This window comes from Synchiropus splendidus, chromosome 6 (genome assembly GCF_027744825.2).
Source record: "Synchiropus splendidus isolate RoL2022-P1 chromosome 6, RoL_Sspl_1.0, whole genome shotgun sequence".
In the NCBI taxonomy this organism is placed as follows: Eukaryota; Metazoa; Chordata; class Actinopteri; order Syngnathiformes; family Callionymidae; genus Synchiropus; species Synchiropus splendidus.
In genome coordinates, this window is record NC_071339.1 from 16283185 (window position 1) to 16305018 (window position 21834).

Sequence of the window (21834 nt, forward strand, 5' to 3'; positions counted from 1 at the left end):
CTGCAGCCAGATATGTGGACGGAAGTTTAACTAGCTGATTTTGGCAAGAATGATATTCTTCACAACCCCATCTGACTGTTCACTTACTGTCTTAAAGAGGAGAATTGCAATCTGGACACTGTGCCACTGTAGGAAAGGTATGTTTCCAAATTGTGCGTCTAACTTAAGTGTTTGATGTGTATGCTGTGAAAGGTTTCCATACATTGGATGTTATTGGGTCGCAACAGTCCCGGACCATCGGGTATTCCGGTATTGCGCTCACTTGTGCATGCGCCCCAGAAAGAGTGATGATGTCACGATGTGACTTTCATAGTCGACTCGTGGTTACAGCCCATGCATTTTGAACAACAATAATCATGCGTCACTATGTTTATTGTTGTGCAGTGTATTATACAGAGCTGGCACAATGTCCGGAGAAAAATAGAAAATTCAGAATCACCAGACGTTCAACTATCAAGGCTACACCTCCCGCATGTTTATACTAATCACATGAACAGTACAACCATCAGAACCTTAATGACATTGCAACACATATAGTGTGCTAGAAATCAATATGAATCAAAATGATTTAATAAACTGAAATCTGCCATCATTTAATAACAACATTGTTCCAAACCTGCCCGCTCGCTATCACAAAACTTTCAAGAATGTCAACAGAAGAGAACACAAATGCACCAAAAAACTAGATCTTGCCTGAACCAGCACAAAAGTTGTAGAGAAATATCAGCAGAAAACATTATTACAACTCTGACAGGGATTCCTGGGAAAAAGCCAGAGGTCAGATCTTACCTCTATCTGGCGAGTCTGAGAATGTTCCCTCTGTGTCTGTGTGTTGTGGGAATAAGTCAGAGATCAGATGAATACTCTGCCTCCTCAGCAGATCTCTACCTCCATCAGAGTGAGTGCAACACACTTGTTTGTCGGGTTGGGACGAACCGTGGCAGGAGAGCGGAATCAAACCACTTCCAAACAAGTGAGAAGGAAACTGCACATGGTACTTCATTATGGAGAGATAGATCAATGAATGTTTAGATGTCTCCCTCACATTCCCCAAACAGCACTACAGAGTAGCCACGTTGGGAATCCAACACACTGAAACTGCAACATAGGGAGAAACTGTCTCAGAATCCAAATAAACAGGTCCAACTACATGTTTTCAAAAGCGAGAAACAAGTTGTTACCACCTCACCAGGTCTTCGTCACAAGGATTTGAGAGATTTACACAGGAGCAGCAGGCACAGAGGTGCGTTGTTGGCTGGGGTGAGGCAGGTGTGGGGAATAAAAATGACTACCCTGCGAGAACTAATGATCAAAGCAACCTGGGTGAAGGACATTGAAGGTAGTAAGAGGAATCCGAATTTCTCTCCAGTAGTCAGAGTAAGCTGTAGACATGCATCTCAAAAGGTCCGAACTTCGCCGGACCAACACAATAATTGGGTTTTCGGGGCCGTCAGGTAACTACAGTCAATGACACAGTCAAACAATATGCAAAAGAGGCCTGGACCCTTCAAATCTTAACGTGGAAATTGACATGGGAACACCTCAATATAGCACCAAAAGAGTTGGGGAAGGTTTCTGTCACTAAAGTCTTGGCAAATGGGATATTGACTGCTGCTCCCACAATCTGACCTTACATAAGGGGGGAAATGGATGGATGTAATCTACAAGTAAAACTTGATCTGTTGAACTTCCAGACTCATGGCTTTGTTTGACTCTGAGACTCCAGAAGATTACAGAAAAGAGAAGAATCACAGGAGAGGAAGAGCAACTTATATGGCATTTGTATCACTGTTATATCACATTCTACCAGCTAAAGCAAGCTAGCATGTTGGTAACAGCACTTCTGATATCAAATTCACAATAAACAGTTTCCACGTCGGACTAATCTGATGAACTGTGGGGAGACTAGACGTGTGTGTTCCCATCATCAGACGAGAAGACTCCCACCCTGATTTCATATTGGCACCGGCTCACCATATTATTTCTATATTTGCATTCTTACTGGAGCGCAGGGCTGGATAATAGACGAGGTATTGAGCTTGTCCGGTGAGTCAGCAGGAGAGTCGATGGAAGGGTATTTACTCAGGAGGATAATCAATCACACTCTGAGAGGACGACGTGCAAAGAAGAGAGGGACATCAATGAGCAATGGAGGGAAGTAAGTGGGCCGCGAACAATCCTAAAGTTGATTTTGAGAGAGCGATCAAGTCGCCCGCGAGACCTGCAGCGTGTCCTCAGATAACCTTCCTGTCCTGATGAGCATGAAGATCGGACTCAGTGGAAGTCATTCATCAGCTGATGAGCCGCAGAGCTGACTCACCCGCAGGAGGTTTTCTCACAGAGTCAGACCGTCGTAACGTCACTCTAATACACACTGACCAACATAACAGCGTCGGAACGAAAAAACCTGACTGAGTTCTTACTGACAATTGAGTTCTGTCATTCACAAGTTGCTCTTTTAAGTGAACGTGGCGTATTTTTTATTTCATTTTAAAACTACTGTGAGACTGTAGTATTTTTCTTTCTTTTTCAATAAATACATTTCTTTGTTTGGCCTTTTAAGTGAAATGTCAGGGTCCAATTATTTCATTTTTTTTTCGATGATGGAGTTTATTGCATTAATTCTTGGCTACTTCTTCAGCAGTCAGGTCTTTTCTCTGTTATAAGATATTTAACAGTATATTCTAATGTTTTTTGTGCTCCTGAAGTCCAGACACCTTTCTCTTTACATGTCATTTTATTTTCTACTTTCATTAATTTTTATTATTGCAAGTTGTTTTTGTTTTGATTTTCATTTTGTCATTGCAATTGCATTACAATTTTGCTTTCAGTGAAAATATGGAAGAGCGACCAGACATTTTTAAATGTTAACCCCCTTTAAACGGCATTTAATGCATTTAGAATTGGTAATTTATTTATTTCTTTTATATTTGAGTCTGGAGTAAGACTCAAGTAGAACTGTGTCAGTCATCCCACCAACAACAGCATTCCCAAAGGTCTCCAAGGACATCCTGCCGCCTCTAGTTAGACGCCTGTATGACAGTTCAATCGGTGATTTCAATTCAATGATGAACAAGTTTTGTTGTCGTTCAACTTTGTGGTATTACTTGTTTCTAGCTTTTCAACATTCTGTGACTAAAGTCTCAGCTTTGTCTTCTCAGGAAGGCGCATGTGGAAGAGGTGTTTGAGCAGAGCCTCTGTCACTTTATAGACTCCACATGAGTGTCCTGGTGGGGGAGGCGTGTCAGCACATGGTCCTGATTAAAACAGTTTACACGAGCAGGCTGACTATAAGGGATGTGGCGCAGCCTACAACGCTAACTATCCGGGGTCATTTCTATAGCACTAGCATCTGCAGTTTGACAGTTTAAAAAAATTGAACGAAGGAAAACAAATGATGAGATTCAAGAGTCGACCGGCTGTACCAGAACTCCTCCAGTGACAATGATAAATTCATTAAACTAAATAAATTATACAGGCAGAAAAGAATTACATCTTTGACAACAATTCAAGAAAAAGAAAAACATTTACCTAATATAAATGAGACAAAAAAACATATTTGCAATAACATTATATATATATATATATATATATATATATATATATATATATATACACACACACACACACACACACACATTTTTGGTAGAATTTCAAAAGCTTAACAAATGAAGTAGGACTGAAAAAAACAAGTTAAAAAAGATTTCAGAAAATGCTTTTACATTTAATTTTAAAAAATTGCATTATCTTTACGTTATTTAATAAAAATCCAACCAATGGACATGGAAGAAACATGAGCGACAGAGGAGTGAGAAGGAGATTGATGTTGAAGGAAGCCAGCTGAGGAGAGGTTTGTTGTTAGCAGCAACGGAGTATCATTATTACAGAAGAGCAGCCAGATCTGGCACAGTCAGGCGAGCAGCTTATCCATCACACTCACACAGACAATATCACGCTCGCAAACAAAAGGATTACCGAGAAAATCCTTCCTCAGACTCGTTTTTTCGCTCGCTATCATCAATCTGTGATGCTCGCTGCGCTCAAGCTTCATGGAGTGGTTTTACGATAATCGCAAGTGAATCTTGTTCGAGGAGAAGTGAGGTCTGAAATGCAGTCACAGTTGACAAGACAGCGGGGATATTAAAAATCACCACCTCAGACAGACTGATGGAGCGAGTGAGGCAGTTTAGTGTCATTCACGTTCCATGTTCAAATGTAAGATACTAAAAGTATGTCACCAGAAAAGTGAGTGAAAACAGCGCTCAGAATGTCCAAAGAAAAAGAAACATTGGGGGGGAAGGAAGAAAAAATATAATTGACAGAGCGTTGAAAGATTGAATGAACACTACATGAGTTCACAAGTCTGCTGCCATGCGACGCCTAATGACATGGTACCTGGATATTTGAGGAGGAGTCTAAATTAAGAACAAAGATCGGAGTGTTTGTCGAGCCAACCAACACACATCAAATCACGTGACCTGCGAGCAGTGGGAATGAGAAACTAGCTTGGCAGCATCATCGTGCTAATGGCTACAGTACATATAAAAGCCCCAATACATAGAATACTTCTCCATCACAAAATTCACAAGTTGGATGGATACGGCTTGTTTTATGGCAACAGAGTGACACCATGTTAACTGTTGTATCGTGTGTTTTGTAAACAAAATTAAGTTGTACACTTGCTTACATACAGACTCACATGCAGCTTGTTCGAGGTTATGATCTACCTATTTTGTTTTTAGGTGTCAGTATAGTAACAACTTTTTGTGTGACAAGTAGAAGGTATTGGATCGTAATCAATCGCTCCTCAATACTGTAGTATCGGAGGTATCAGATGGGAAAAGTTGTATACAAGCCATCCCTTGTTTATAGAGCGTATAATGTCACCAAAAGAAGGCTAATTTGGATGTTTAAGCAGATAAAACTAGGCAAACACAAATCATTGAAAGATACGTGTTTCTTGACGCTCATTTGAGCAGTTACCTACAAGTGAGAGGGTTAAATCACATGTTGTGTCAGTACTGTCACAGGCCAGAGACAAGCTACAGGATCAGTGACAACACACAACACACAGAGACATGCAGCTATAAAAAGACAAAAAAGAGAGAAAGAAGCGCGAAAGAGCACATATAAAGGAAGTGAGCGGGATATTGGTGGGATCGTCACGTCAAATCCTTCAGGCCCTGAACCGTTCCTCCACTCCCAAATTTTATGACCTACATCATATTCTGCTCAGAAAGAAAACAGAAAGCTCCCCGGAGAGAGGAACAAAGTCAAGAAGGGCGTGAGTGAGAAGAGTAACACCAGCCGAACAAGCTTGTTGAGAATCAACTCAACGACACTACAGACAAATGTTCTGAACAGAGTGACCCGAATCGAGTGGCATACTGAGGAGAAAGAGCATGTGGGGCATCGCTGTGTTTCCTCCTGTGCCCGCTCTACAATCACTTTAAGAATTAGCTGCCAATGTTTGTTAAGTACAGCCATTTCTTGCTACTTAATTTCACATTCGTGAACAACACGAATAACACGATGCCTAGTTAACTCAAAACAAATGCAATAGTCACACATACCTTGTCCTGAGAAAAGCAACATCATGCTCTATGCAATGAAAGAAAGGGGCATAAAGTTATTTGTCAGTATTTGCTTCTTTTTGCCCATTTCATTGATCAAAACTTCTACTTCCTGTTGACATTTGGGAAAGCCATCTTGAATTGTGTACTGTCCTTCTTTCTGACTTGGAAATCCAACATCAAGTGACGTAACCAGGGGGCGTAATAGGGACTTTCCAAGCACAAATGGAATGCAATGTCAGGCAAGATTTAAGAGTGAAACCTTTGTGCAGCCGTGCTACAGGAGCATCAAAACAGAGCACCATCACCAAAAAATGGATTATCTGTGGCTGTAGTGTGTCTTCTCTTTCAGCTGGAGCTCAGTCGCATGAACAACAACAAACACACAACTTCCCACCTCATTTCTCATCTGCTCTAATTCACCGCGCTCAGGCAGATGTGTGTCAGTTACATTAGTCAGATCAAGACCACAGCAGCGATGACAGAACCTTTCAGCTGCACACGTCAGGTGTTGACGTGAAAGAGCAAACACAAGCTCGCAAACGAGGAGCTGCAGAGTCGAGTGGCCAGTCAGGGACAAAGAACAGTCGACATGTTTTTGCAGGGAAGCAGTGGCGGAACATTCAGAGTGCACAAGTGAGCAGCTGTCACACACACCCTCTGCTCTGGATTACATCATCTGTTGTGACATCATGCGTTTCAAACTGTATTCAAATGTAGAACCCGCCCAGCAGCTACCTCTCAGTTCAACTCTTCCGATGTTTGTTTGCTGCTCCATGACGCAGGAGTCCAGCAGATTCAGAAATAAAACAAAGAGAGGAAGTGACCGCAAAAGGCTGCCACAATAAAGGAGGAAGGTCAAAGCCAAAAGAAAATATGACCGTTTTAACAACGTAGCAAAGAGCACAACAATGCTACAAAGGTAAAAGAAATAATAGGAACAACATCCCAGTGCTGGGTTTCTTACTTTAAGTTTAGATGAAGGTATGACAGTCAAAGAGCAAATAATAAGATAGCAATCAACTTTCTTTTTCTTTTGTGACATTATCCAACATTTTTCCTTTTTTTCATGATTTTATTTAGTCAACATAGTTTTAGAATTTTGTACAATTAGTAGTAGTAGGGCAATAGTTTTAGGCTTAGCCAGTAGCAATTCCACGAACATAGTGAATACAACATATTCATTTAAGTACTCATTACTTATAACAAACAAATGTAAAATGCTTATCACTATGAAAATAATAGAAAAGTTGATTTTTCAAGTTCTTCCTCAACCATCACTATGTCTTTCAGGGTGGATTTTTTTTGGCAGTTTCCACTTTATACTTGCTTTTTTGTGATTTCTTTTTTTTACTTCCATTGCATTTTTTTGTGGTTTCCCACAGATGTGTCTCAGGACTATATCATATCCTATATGGGTCATAATCAGCAACCACAGTTTATACAAAGTCTCCACATCTGTGTAACCTGATTACACATGTATTGCTTCATCAATATCTTTTGGAGTGCGACGGTTAAGACGCCACTCATGGATGACTATATTTGAACAAAAAGGCAGTTGTACCGCCGCCTGAGCAGAGAATGACAGGAATGTGGTCTGTCCAAGCTCGACTAAACAAAGTTATCTCCCTGCAGCATCATGAGACTAAAAGCTTCCTCCACTGGAGTTTCTCCTTCCAACCCTCTGCTGATGTATGCGTGTGTGTGTGTGTGTGTGTGTGTGTGTGTGCTCAGGAAGATTTTACTCAGTAATCAGCCAAGCCTCGGCAGATGACGGGCGACTTGGGATTTCAGACCCCGTTACCACGGCAACGGAAAGGTCACCTGACACCGATCACCCCAGACGTCATGTTTACACTCTCCAGATGAGCGCCAGGGGACGTGAGTGGACGGAGAGAGCGCCGGAGTGTTTTAGCGAGGGCGAAGACGCGTCAGGCCAGCTGAGGATAGATTATCACAGACGTGATTATCTGAGGCAGACGCTTCACGAGAGACCCGAGCGATCAAAGCCAGGGCAGGGGCCACGCCCAGCCAAAAATGTTGCCTTTCACCAACACCAGATGTTCTGCCATTAATTTAAGTCATTTTTGTAATGTAATGTAATTTGTTTTTAGTGTTTAAATTGACTGCGCTTATTTCCTGCTCTGAATTCTACTGTTCACTTGCAACATCCTAACATACATGACCAACCAGCACAGACACCTCTATTTTGTTGTCATCCGGTGACACCGAAAACATTTGAGGAACGCCAGAGGAGGGTTGAGCCAAAGAGCCTTCAAATACTAGCAAGTGTAATTACAGTTACATATTCTAACAAACGTGTGCTGCACAAATGTGGGCGTGCTGTTGTGATTTATCTCCATGGGGCGACTCCGCCCACTGCACCTGCTCACAGGTCACTGATGCAGTTTCACCTGAAACCTGCTGGACCGGCTTCTCTATGGAAACTGGTCGTCCACATAGACAGACAAGTGACAAATACATTTGAGGTGACCGCTGAAGGAGATGACTGGACCTTGCTGGTGAGCCATACACTCGGTGGAAGATGTCTTGCGGTGAACTCCCTCGCACAGCACATGAAGCAGAGATTGGACCCGGGTCGTGAAAACAACTTGAGAGTGGCTGAGTGGGATTCCAACCATTCCTGCTCAGGAGTAACCGGCCCAAGGGGATGTGTCGGAGCATAACCGCCGATGAACAGCGATCCGGTTTACAATCTGAATAGTTAACTTTAAGATGGCTAGTTGATCACACTTGAACGTACACAACAAGCAATCTGTAGCTATTGCTTTTAACTTTAACCATTAGCAAAACAAACATGTGCACAGCTGCAGAGTTATTGTTAATTTAAATACAACAGAATACAAACAAATGTAAATTATCATCACCATCATTCCATTACGAGACTTAAAATGACACCAAACCAAAATACGACAGCCACCCTAGGATACTTCGTGGGGAACAGCTTTTTCTGTTTTTTTTTGGTTTCACCTTTTTCAAGATCATATTTATTTAATAAAATCTTAAATGTTTATTTAAGATTTTATTTGGGCTATGACTGGAAGAACTTTGGGTCGACTCGAAAAGCTTGTGGTTACATCCAGCGCCTCCATACTAAAAGCTCCAACATCCATTTTTATAATAATAATTTATAAACAATTTTCTTAAAACAGTATTTCTTTACAGGTGGTTCGTTTTTAGGTGGTACATTTAGATGGTAGGTTCTCATTACTATTTTGAAAGGTCACCCTTTAATACTGGCAAGGATTATTTTCACTTTCTTTATCGTTACTCTTCGAGAGGTTTTTTTTTTTATTGCAATTAAATTTTTCTTCCAAAAACATTTTTTTGCGGAGGTCAGCTCATAACAGTAATATCAAAGTTGCTCACAATCTCCCAGTGTTTCTCTCACACAACAGCACCCAGGTGCGTTCAAGGAACCTGGCACAGCCCAAACACTTCCATAACAACAACAGTCTCAAGTGGAGCTAGTTTTGTACAACTTGTTTTTCAGGTCAAACGCACCTGACATTTGTCAATATACACTTGTGTTCATTTATGCTAATTAATTAAGTGTAAATTATGATCTTGATGTTTGCCGACCGTGTCAGAGCACCTGGAAGCCTTTCTATTTTCATATTCTCATGACTTCATTTTAGTCAGAAGGCTAGCTGGCAGTGTTGCTTCACATGTGAGTCTCAATTAGAACCATCATGTAGCAACCACAGCTTCAGTTCAGAACTGTTTCGAGTCCAACCCAGACTAGCAACAAACACGGGACACTGACTTGTCAACTGGCAGAAAAACTGAAGTTGACAACGTAACAATGTAATCCGTCAACACTCCTTGTGTCGATACATTACCTTGTTATAGAGGGAAAAAAAATGTCCTGTGCTATGGTGTAACATGTATCGTGAAAATCTCATTGATCTTGGAAAAAGGGACAAAAACGGTCGCTCAACAGTACAAATCTACAGGCATATAATCAAAATAAAGACAGGTGACCTGTATGATAGATTATAATTTAATATCAATAATGTAACACACATTACATTCCACCTGAGTTACTCTTATAAATGACTTTATTCAAACCATAATGACTTGAATAGTTTCATTGCCTTCATTTAACAATAGATTATTCAAAAGACTGGGTCACTTCAATTACCACTAAACTTGTTCTCAGGTTCAACAATACCACTAAAACATGTGTGATGGGCCATTTGTCTATGTGATTGGAACACACCCCAGTCAAACATTTATTACAGTGATACTAGTGGAACTAAAGCAGACCTCCGCCCTGCGGAGCAGGAAATGCCAAGAGTACCTCCAAATATCAACCGGCAGCGAAAGCATGGGGGAAAACAATAGCAGGAGGAAGTGACACAGGATTTTGGGGGTGGGGGGCAGCAAAGTCCCTTCAAAACAACACTAACATGGAAGCTGTGAGCTTCAAGTCTGACTTCTTCTTGTCCACTGTGACTCAGCCAAACCTTAATCCACTTCTTTTATCTGGCCATTTACATCAGGAGGACTGGAAACCAACGGCCCCTGAAATGAAACAGTCCTAGAGCCCCGCAGGGAAATTAGATTTCTTGGCTAATTTATGAGCTCTGGTGCCCGCCGTGGCGCCGGGACACAGGGGGAAGTCCCAGGGTCCTGCTCCAGGTGGACAGGTGTATCTGAATTAGTGAGACCAGTCGGAGAAGAAGAAGCGGAGCTGTAACCAAGAGGTGCGCCGAACACAAGTGAGTGTCATACACTGGTGCGGGTCAGGTGCACCACAGATGACCAAATCTTTCACATTTGAAATGGATTTCTGGGTTTGAGCAACTGACACCTGAGTTCCAAACTGCACCTGAGTAAACACAACAATCCCCAACTGTACAGAGAGAGCGCGAGAGAGGGAGAGAGAGTGTATGTGTGTGTGTGTCACAAGACCGAATAAATATACATACAAGTGGGTGCTTTTCAGGCAACAATCAGTGCTCTTCTACAGTGTGAGAAGAATAAAGTACAGTCTCATCTTACACTGGTCAAGCTACATTCAGTGTTTTTTAATTCATTCTAATTTAAACATGATTTCTTTTATCTCTAGCCATTGGATTTTTACGGGAAGGTTTTTCATCCTAGTGTTGATTCTTTGGCGCCACTGAACTTATTGAAGCATCATCGCTTGAATGGTTATGTTGGAAATAATTAGCACTAAATTAGAAATGGTTTCCTCACAATTTGCTTCTTCTTTCAAGTGACTTCACACTGAAGATTCCCTCTGAACCCTGATACTGTGCCCACTGTTTGAGTTGAACTCCTCCCACCAGTCAGGTTTTGCGATCCACCCAACGTGGCAGTACCAGTGAGCTCAGAACTGAGAGAGTTGAACGCCGGCAACCATTTTAATGGTGGTTCACTGCTGGTGATTCTATCTCAGAATGGAACAAACTCAACAGATGTAGATTTTAATGAATGTTTCTCTTGTTGTAGCTTGGACCACATATTTTAATCAAGTATTCTCTTTTGTGCATTTTTTTGTGACATGTTATCATTTTATATTTATAATCAGAAACTTTACTTGCAGAGGTTCCTTTTTTAACGGTTGTCTTTTTTTGGGTTGCCAAGTACGAGTTTGAGTCCATTCTTTCTTACATGGTTAACTTGTTTGTGGTCGACAACTTTATTGTCAAAGAAAATCAACTATTAAATTGAATTTTTGAATTATGAAGGTTTTAGGCTGGAAAAACTTATATTCATATATTTCATAGTCATAGTTTTATATTATTTAGAAAATGACAGAATCATGGTCAGATTCCCTGATTCATTTATCATCAAGTAAAACTTCACAGCGAGCACAACAGCAAACCCTCCCTGAGCAAGTCCGAAAGAATTTCATAAGTAATTAATAATGCACATTTGTCTCTCTGAAGTTCCAAAAATCAGACAGAAAAGTTCCCCAAACTGGATGTGGCAGTTTTGTGCTCGATTGTTCTGACCCACAGTCAAACATCACATGGGGCCCATTTCCCACATGAGACGGCCTGGAACAACATCAACACTGAGGGAGTGGTTAACCTCAGCTCAACAATGGCTCCATAAAGCCAGTCATCGTGCCGTTGAGCAAGTCAAAATACAGGCGGTGACAGAAAGGCCAGAGGGGTCTGTGTCAAGTCACAATGTTGTGGGCCGAAACAAAATTCCATACAGGTGTTGGATCACAGAGGATCCAGCGTCATCACAGTTGTCTGGATGACAACAGCAGATGAGCGTTGAACTTCACAGCCATGGATGGATGTGGCAGAACTCATCTGCTGAACGCATCACGAAAAACGCCATGCCACCACGACAGCCATGACTGATGGCACGAGAGCAGCAGAGACGGACGTCGACCACTTCTTAATTAAGACTCAATTCTCTCCTTGTCGTGGCTAATTAGTCTCCGCTTGTCTAATTAAGATTCAGAGAGCTCGTACACTTTGCCCACAGCACTGAAGCTTCGCCGCTGATTTGCAGAAGTCGTCGAAGACCACTATGTTATGTTTCCGATCAGTAATTGTTGGTGACACTTTTTTAACCCACATCTTTGCGCCTACACAAGAGTCCAGACGTCCCAAAAAGAGACAGTCGTGCAGTTCATCCCAATTCACTTGGGTAAGCCCGAGACACATCTCCATTGACTGAGACCCCTTCCACCAAATTGTACCTCATTACTTATTTAATGTACCATTATGTAACCCACAGATCCACCACAGCTCAGCAGGGAACACATCAAGGAGCTCCACATGTGTTGACATAACCAAGACGGCAGGTCATACCCCATCTCTACATTGGGATGACAAATCTTAGGTCTCACGTTTCACCTCATGACCTCCTCAAAGTGTCTTTTCATATAGGCCTTTAGGGTTGGGAGTTTCTCCCAACCACTGCTCAATGAAGTGGCATCAACGGGCATGTTTGCCACATATACCATCCTCAGACTGGGAGCAAGTCACACATCAATGATTGACAGCACAATGTTTACTGTGAAACTTCCATAAAATGCACAATGACACAGACGGACTGCACAAGAGTAGGTCTTATGGATTTCTGCAAATACTGTTGCAAAAACACAAACATTTGTTCGCAGTCTGAAGCTTTGCAAATACATCGATCGGTGTAGTTTAATCACGACAGCCGAAACCTCGATCAGGATTAACAGTCGACTCAATGTGGGGCTTTTGGAGTCTTCCTGTACGGTTGGCAGGCACACCGTCCAAGCTCATGATCACTGAGCTTCATTCTGTCTTTGGGGTACATCACACAGTTATCTATAGTAAAAATGAATAAACCTTGATGTGTAGGAGAGAAAACTGTCGATGTAAAAGTGTGAATGTTTCGTGTGTGTGTGTGTGTGGTCCGCAGAGCGGGTCCATAAGGCACAAAGCTACTTGAAACACAAGAGTTTAATGTGTGTGGTTTAGGCATCTGTGATGATTGAGACACACTGCGTGGTTGGCCAGCAGGCGAACACACAGCTGAATCACAGGTGTCCAGCCGAGGCCGGGGCTCTGATGAGTGGCTATCTAAAGGGCAAGTTATGGAGCACAGCAAGGCCTGAACCTGCGGGCCCATTATCGTCCAGCATCAATCAACAGTGCAGGACCACCCAGCATGTCGGGAGACACCAAAACATGACTTCCCGCTGTCAGAAACCATTAGCCAAGAGTTTGAGTTTGAGGTCACACACATTTCTATCATTGTGAAGGCAACTTCCAGAAATGAATTTCAATCCCTGCCCATCATTGCCTCATTCATATTCAAACCTTTGACACACACATGTTAACAGACTGTCCGGTCGTTTGTGCTTCGCACAACTCATTCACTTTACCCAAAAGCCTCTGCACTCTCCCTTCACCGCCACCCACATCAGCTTTCCAGAACTCATGACTGCAGTGAAGTGACCTGTTAGGTGATTCTTTTCAAAACAGGGCAGGATTTGGGAGGGCTGTGAGACTCGTGACAAAAAGAAGCGTGAAGGAAAGCACATTATAACATAAAAACAGATAGGAGGGAAAGAATGGAGCAGTGAGTGCGAGGAGGAAGATGAAAGCGTCTGTGTGGTTAACTAAAAGAAGTGTGTCCCCACATGATTGCTGCTGCAGGAAGACCCCGGGAATTTGAGAGAGTGTGTGTGGTTATGACTGGAAGTGCTAAATCCTCTTATTCACAAGTGTTTAGTTTTGCTTGGACATTCTCACATGGCTCCAAAGCGTGTGCTCATAGATTTGAGAAGTAAACTTACACAAAACTTAAATCAGCTTTAGAGAGAAAATTATGTAAGATTCCATCAACCCCCAAGTGTAGGAGGAAACTGGTGGTGAGGGAAGAATGCGAGGAAAGTTTAGATACTTCAGAAGCACCATCATAGTGTTGTTACTGGGTACAAGCAGCTACCACAGGGGTCATGCAAGGTCTTTTCCAACTCACCTCCATGTCTGAGGCCTAAGAGGAGTCCTGCAGGTTTAGTCAGCATATGAATTGAAAGGGCACCATGGATAAGACACGTGGGCCCTGGCAATATTTATTTTATTTCGTTAGTCATGCAGGATGTGATATTCAGAGTTTCCGCCAGGACTTTTCTGAAACTGTGGCAGAGCCGTCGTACTCCCTCCGCCCATAAAAAAATAAATAAATAAAAACAGAACGGAATGCAGCAAGGGAACGTAAGTGATAGAGAAACAGAGGGGAGCGTTAGCAGTTGCAACAATTCTATGTGAGCAAGAACATATGTTGAAGTTGAAGAAATTGAAGAATCGATTTTTACTTGAATTGTGGAGCCAAAAATCAGAATCGAATAATAATAATGAGCAAGTAAAAAATTCCCACCTCTAAATAATATGTAGAATTATCAGGCACAAGACCCTTCTAACAAGGAGGTTCTAAACCCTCTTTTTAAAAGGAAGAACACTTCCTTTTCATGAAGCTGCGCTGATGTTCAGACATATTGATACCCAGAGCCACGGCTGCTCACATCAGCCTCCTTCCTCAGCCTGCAAGCTGCAGGCGGAACAACATTTCAGCTTCAGTTTAACTGCAGCCAAGCTGACAGAGCGACTCGGCTACATCAGCCCGTCTGGCACACGAGCGAATGGGCACACATGCACACGCATAAGTCTGCTATCTGCGACTGTCTGATCCAGTTCCTGAGTCAAAACGACACAGAAACTCTGATCAGACTTCACAGTGGAGGTTCAGGGTGTTCAGAACTGCAAGTTTGACATTCTTGATTTCAACTGCTTTGACGCAGCAACAATGTTTTTCCAAGGGTCAGAGAACTATATTTTCTCTTTGTCCAGGGAAAAGTTTCACCTTGTCTCCACAAGACATCGTCAGTACTGGGGAGCTGGTTCAGAGCTCAGGCTTATATCCAACACACCAACTCCCACACAAATATATATTAGTAAATTCGAAAAGCAACCAGCATTGTTGCGCTCTGGAGAAGTCAGACCTCCAAGCATGTTAATCTGTTGTGCTTCTGGGAGTGTTGATTAAACGAAGGGCTTTTCGGGATTAAGTCAGCTCTCCTTAATAGTCCACCAACGGCAGAAGTAGTCCCACTGGAAGAGTTTTCAGCGCTTTAAAGGACTTCACAGCAGCCGCACAGGCATTTAATGTCCACCATCTATTGTGTCAAAACGGGGGAGGAAATTTAGCTAGTGAGGAAAGATGCTTGGTTTGAAAGGTTGCTGCAGTTTTCAAATTTCAGCCTCAGACCGAGATGAAAATTGTGGAAATCCACAGCATTTCCACTGCAGCACCTATTGTTCTGCCACACAACAACTGAAAATGAAACCCATGTTGAGGTTTACGTGTTCACAGCAAAAGAGTCACATTCTACAATTAAACCAAACATCCCTCAAAAACTAAACAATAAGTGTTATTATTATACTTCACCAACCCGACTACTCAAATTGTATTTAACATTGAAAGATTCCGGCATGAAGTCCCTCTTGAAGACTTTAAAGCACTCCGACGATGGTTTAGATCAAGCCTCTTAAAAAGCCTGCTTTAGGGCGAAGGTTAATTATGCTAACGCTTAGCATTAGCAGAACTTTGAGTGGAGATTATGTTAATTAGGCAGTTGGAGGGACTAAGTAGAAACTAGAGAAGGAAAGTGAAGGCTCTTCCCAAGTCTGAAATCTTGTGAAGTCTTCCGCTTCAGACGAGTATCAACACTCTTTCAGGAAAAGAAAGGTCTAAAATTGAAGCCAGAAGTTCGTCCTTAAGTGGGATGTAAAGTAGGTGGAAGAACAGTGAGCTAAACTTTGTGTTCGAGGAAAGGAAGTAAATACTTCCATATGCAAACCTGGCAGTGCAGACTCACGAATAGCCTTAAATCACAGGTAACAGAATGAAGTAATATCAAGCAGCAGGATAGCTGGGCAAAAGCCCAGGAATATAAAAGGAGTTTCAATTTCTCCTCCCAGAAATTTACAGCTAGCACGACCTCATACTTCACCACGGAGATGTAATATCACGGAACACCGCTCTGTCTGGTGCTGGATCTTCTAAACTGTCTAGTGATGAAAGGATTTATGCTTTGGGTAATTCAAGTGGTCATAATGATTAGGTTTCATGAAGGTGCTAGGCTACAAAAGACATCATAATACAATAAAACATCATATATTTGAAAACGCAGTATTTATGATTACATTTTATCATGCCAATATATGTTCCTCTGGTGAGTCGCAGAGGTTGGACAATACCCAAAACCACACAGCCTTGAACCGTGTGGACTGCAGGAGAGATCGAAAAGCCAGTCAACTCTTGCAAGGGTTTTTCCCTCAGAAAACAAGGACATGTTGGGGCTATGGGAGAGCTTGCCATGTGCTGTTGGAAACACATGAAGGACCTACCTGGATGATTAAAGTCACGTTTCAAGGACCCTAGCAAGGTATCAATGGAGAGTGAGGCGTGCTGACGGCTAAGTGTCAAGGACATGTCAGGACGGGACAAGATGAGGTGGCAGTAGAGACATCTCAAGTTTGTGCACAAAGAGGTCAGCAAGTACAGACATTAAAGTAGTATATTTATGGCCAATTAAATACTAGTAGTGTCTAAAAGTATTTCTATTAGTCGGATTCTAACGGAGACAGAACAGTATGACATTGACGTTCTGAATAAACCCCTTAAAATGTAAAAAAGACATGATCACCATTACTTCTCTTCCATATGTATCAAGCACTAACATGCTAAAACTAGCGTAGCGGCAGACAATTTTATTGTATTTTGATTGAAATTGTGATTTTCAGACATGAGCAGCATACAATATCCAGTACACACGACACCCTCCAGTGATTCTCACACAACACACCACTCTTCACACAGAACAAGGGACCAAGCACAATAGAACACTCAATAAACCCACCATATGTTCCAAACACGTCCAGTCAATCTGTTCTCCACCCCAAGCCTCTCTGTTGTGATTGCTCTTCCGCAGCATCCCGTGTGTTTCATCACTCCAGAGTGGCATTAGGTCATCTTCTTATAGGATAATCTGGGAAAAGTTCTTGGCCCCGACAGACTGAGAGGACTTATTATGATGGCAGCTCACGTCAGGCTGCTGATATCACAACACAGCTCAAAACAAAAACCTTGTTTGCCATTGTTTTGTTTTTCTCCATCATTCAACTTGATCGGAAAGTGAAATATGGCACGAGTTCTCGGAGAAATTGGGTCGCACAGATGGCCGTTGTCGACGAGCATATTTTCCCAATTAGAGATGATTAGCACGGGGAATACCCTGACAGTGTGAATTATTAAAAACGTGAAATGGAGGCTGATCATGTGATGCGTTGACACTCAACATTCCCAGATGTGGTCCGTGTGTTCTGCAGAGATGAAGCGATAAAAAAGTGTGAGAGCAACCGGGAGACTCATGAAGAAGATGACAACATTTTAATATACAAGTAAACAGTTGCCGTCAGTTACTCAGCAAATTCTAGGGCCACAAGCTCAGGTGTGAACATTGTGGAGGGCAAAAGAAGACTGAATACATGCTCTGCCCCTGCTCCCATTTAAAGACTTAAAAGACTGATGGTGAAGAAATAGCTGAGCCAGAAGACAATGTTCTCCACTGACTGGTGGTTTTCTCCACTCAGCTGTGGTCACCAGCTTTGGAGTGACCCAAAGAACAAGAGTTTCTTTGTCTGGACTCTCTTAGAGAGAGAAACTCAGCCAGGAGAGACTCAGAGTAGAACCTCTGCTCTTCAGTAAGAAACACTTGACGTGGCTTTTGTAAGCATGAGGAGGTGATACTGAGATACTTTGCTGTGTAATGACAGCAAGCAATAAGTAAAAAAAGCATCCACATTTTGATGCCATGTTCTAATACATCATCCGCAGAAGGGCTGATATGCTGCTGTTAGTCTTTAACTAACATCCAAGTTAGTAAGGAAAGAATCATTATAAAAGTGTTTTTATTATTATCATTATTAATTGCCCAGAGGACCCCTGCATTTTAAAAGTGTCACTGTGGCAACAGTTACTGAGTTCATGTCTGTTAACGTTTGTTATTTGAGGCAGATGCTTGTTAATCTGTTGTTTATCAAGTTATTTTGGTACAAATAGATTACATCTTTGTATTTCACAAAGCAAGTTGTTAGTTGTCAGTCGTTGACATGGTGCATTGGGAGGGGCACAGGGTTTTGGACAAGTTGGACGCACATAAAGGAGAACAGTTGTCCACCAGAGGTTAAGATAATTCAAAAATTCCATCACTTCCTCCATCAGTCCTTCATCATTCACCGCAGCATTGCAATGTGAGTCCATTCAGACTGAAGTCAGGTTTCTTAAACTTGACAACACTTGGGAGTCTGTTGCTCTCAGCTCTCAAATCTGATCTTTAGAAGGCTGCTTTGACCGAAAAGAAGGACTGAGGAGGATATTTGTTTCTCCGCTCAAACAGCGAGCAGGCCAGGAGAGTTTACTTCAGTCTGGTAAGGCCAGCACTAGTCGGTCTCACTACCCACAGATACAGACCTGTCAGCATCAAACACCCACAATCCTGTAGCCCCACAGACCACTTAGCTGAACTCCTAGCTACCATCATATATGAGGTTGCTAGTATCAGACAAATGAAAGATTCCACCATAGAGGACATGTCTTACACTTATTTCTTCTCAAGGAAAGAGGCATGGGACACCCTGGTCAGACCTCCAGCTCAGCACAGGACACTCACTCACACATCTACAGTCATTACTCATTTTCACAAACGGTCGTTCCAGTCCTGCCTGGATCCCTTCTCCAAACAGCGGGAGGAGATAAGGACGACAAACAAATCCAGAATAAGAAAGTAGTCAGGATGTTTGCCTGGTTGTGTGCTGCCTGGCTGTAAACATGGAGATAAGATTGACGGTCAGATAATCTCATCCTCCTCCTTCCATCAGACCTTCTCCTCCTCACTCTCAAGACCAAGTATCACACCTGTTAACCCTTTAAGAGCTGGAATCACAATGCTAGGACTATGGCTTCTTTCAAGGCAAACAATAAAAATAAATATTTGGTTTTGACTTTGCAGATTTGCATTGTTGACATGCGCATTCAATGACCCAATTTTAAAACAATAAGTTCCACATCCATGAAAGCGCTCATTATCATCAACATGGCAAGTCTGCAATGATTTAAAATAGGAACCTTTAAAAAAAAAAAAAGTAGTATAGAAGTACTTGCATTTGAGTACTCACCGATACTCAGTACTTCACCATTACACATAAGGTTTTTCCATATATAGCGTTGTTTGAACAACATTCCAGTATGTTTTTCTTGTACATGGGAGACAGTCACAAGTTTCACTGCGGTTCAAACAAATTTACAAAGTTGCCATTAACTAACATTCAAAAACAGCGCACTGCCACAAAGCGGTCTCGGTTTCGTGGTTTCAGCGGTCATTCTATGAGTACCAGTACTCAAGCCCGCTATCCGACCTGGTTTCAGACCATCCCTATTGGAAAAAAATGCACACTTTTATTTTTCATTTTATTTTGAAAAAATACACTTTACAGAGTGGCCAGAGAGGTTTATTTTATAGTGTTATATCATTATTGTTGGTGTTATTTGTATTCGAATTGTTGTATTTTCCAACCATTTTCATTTAGATGTATCGATTGCATTTATATAATGTATTATTTTTTAATAATTTATTAATTTCACTCGCTCTTGATCTATTGCTTTACGGAGGGCATGTTGTGTCGGTTAAATTTTTGTGAATGACAGTTGCATGTCAAACAAAACTGCTACTACTAAATGTTAATAATGTGTGGGGCAGGGGGAGCATAACTTGTAAACTATGTTAAATTGCTCACACCTCAATCATACTGCCTCAAAACAGCCATTGTTTTTAGTACTCTACAGGGTCCATTTTCGGTTTCCATTGCTGCATTCCCCTCATTAAACAAAGTTTCATCTTTTACATTAGAACAGTTACTGTGCTTTTACTTTCACTACGTCTTGAATGAAAGTTAGATAAGCTTCCTTCCCATCGCGAAGCCTTGTTTACACTGTGATAGATAGCAATGATTTATACTGATTTGGATGGAAAGCTGGCAGCCTCCAACTGCCAAGCCAAATGTCATGAAAACGCCCAGGTCATCATAAACCGGCAGTAGAGTTCTGCTTAGCCAAGGTCCACGTCTGGCAGGTACCTCGTCATCTTGGCTCCCAGGCTTCCCACAATGTGTGAAATTGTCCTTAAAAGAACCAACGCTCCTTTCCCAGGGGCGAGATGATTCAGAAGCATCCCTGAAGCGCCTGGGAGAGTGTCAGAGTCACTCACCATCAAGGCACCCAGCCCTGCTGAGTCAAGCTGACCATGAACGCACCAGACGGGTTCCACTGGCTGATGTTCCCCGTCCGGTTCACAAATATGCCGGAGGACCAGTTTGTTCGGAGCAGCCCGGGCCCTTAACACACCAGGCTGGATTGACCCTAATGGTTCTGGTCAATTCATAAAACAAACATACAACTCTTTCATATCCACTTGATCTGGGGGAGTTATAGGGAGCAGAGAGAACAGTTTCCATCATTTGAGAGCCTGTTTTAATACGAATTTTCCTGTCCCAGACAGTATCTGTGTCTGCTCAAGTCCATGATGGGTAAACTTTAGGTCACATAAGCGGTGATATCGCCCGAAAATGAAAGTGGCAACACACTGGCCTCTAAAGTGAGGACACAAACCTGCTCATAGAAGAGCCTGGAGCTAACCTCCACAGATGTGTCAGTATGGGTTTAGATATTCTCAACAGTATAGTGTCAAAGAAAATGTCTTACCTTGCGAAACAGTCTTCAACCTGACGGGACCCTTGCAGTTCTTGATGACGGTCTGCACGTCATACAGAGGTAATCCCGAGATGGAAAGGTTCTCCACTTCCAGCAGAATCTCCCCTTCTGTTAGTTTCCCACTTTTGTAAAGCACAGCCTCGTCGTTCACTTGTCCGACGCAGGCGAACTCGCCGTGCTCCGCGCCGCCGCGCAGGGGGACGTTGAGCTCTCCGCGGGAGTCCTTGTAGACCGAAGACTCGCTGACCCTGAAGGTCCAGTGGTTCTTCTTCAGCGCGGGTCTGGACATTTTAGCAGCTAAGAGCCGGGGAACTAGGGACACAAGTAGAGAATGGGTCTGACAGGAATCTCCGAGCAAAGTTTCCGTCTCTTGGAGTGGAACATGGGCTCGCGTTCTCCCACCGAGCGTCGGTGGTTAAGCCATCCCCGCTCTCTGCCGGCGCACTCCGCCGAACATACCTGCACTTTCAGTCCGCTCTCGTGGAAGTCATATCCGCCCACGGCGTCCCGCTCCTCTTCAGCCGCGCGCCTGAACCCAACTATCTCCAACTATTTCGGTGAGCGCGAATATGAACCAACTTTCCCCCTTGGGTGACTTCGCTCGGCTCCCTCCACCAGGTACGAGACGCTCTCTGGGTCGCGCGGCCGGATCTCACTCCCACGCTGCGTTGCTGTTGGTGATGCGTTCACGGACCCTGGTCATATTTCACTGGCAGTTTACTGACTTGTCCTGTGTCACGTTCATGTAAGATAATTAGAGAGAAGCGAGAGTAATTGAACTGTCATCTATGTCGAACGCATTAAAGAAGAAATCCAGTTTCATTCGACTGATCATATTTTAAAGACATTTTGCATAAAAATGACGGTTGTGTATTTCTTTTTATTGACCACAGGTGAGGATAGAAAATTAAAGCTTGCCTTTTAGCTCAGCTCTTTCCTCACCATCATCATGGGT

At 42.6% G+C, this 21834-nt stretch overlaps 1 protein-coding gene across 8 annotated transcripts in view; it reads right to left on the minus strand.

Annotated features, from left to right (window-relative positions):
* The window catches only part of magi1b (membrane associated guanylate kinase, WW and PDZ domain containing 1b), a 97546-nt gene extending 76022 nt beyond the window's left edge, over positions 1-21524 (minus strand). For 4 of the 8 annotated variants that reach the window (XM_053868744.1, XM_053868740.1, XM_053868745.1 and 1 more), the window contains exon 1: positions 20871-21524. In XM_053868744.1, the coding sequence (XP_053724719.1) occupies positions 20871-21168 (298 nt within the window). In that variant the 5' untranslated portion in view covers positions 21169-21524. Of the gene's footprint in view, positions 1-789; positions 1113-20870 lie in introns of those variants that run through there. The other 4 variants (XM_053868749.1, XM_053868748.1, XM_053868741.1 and 1 more) reach the window with 3 other exon arrangements.
* Between the last annotated feature and the right edge of the window lie 310 nt (positions 21525-21834).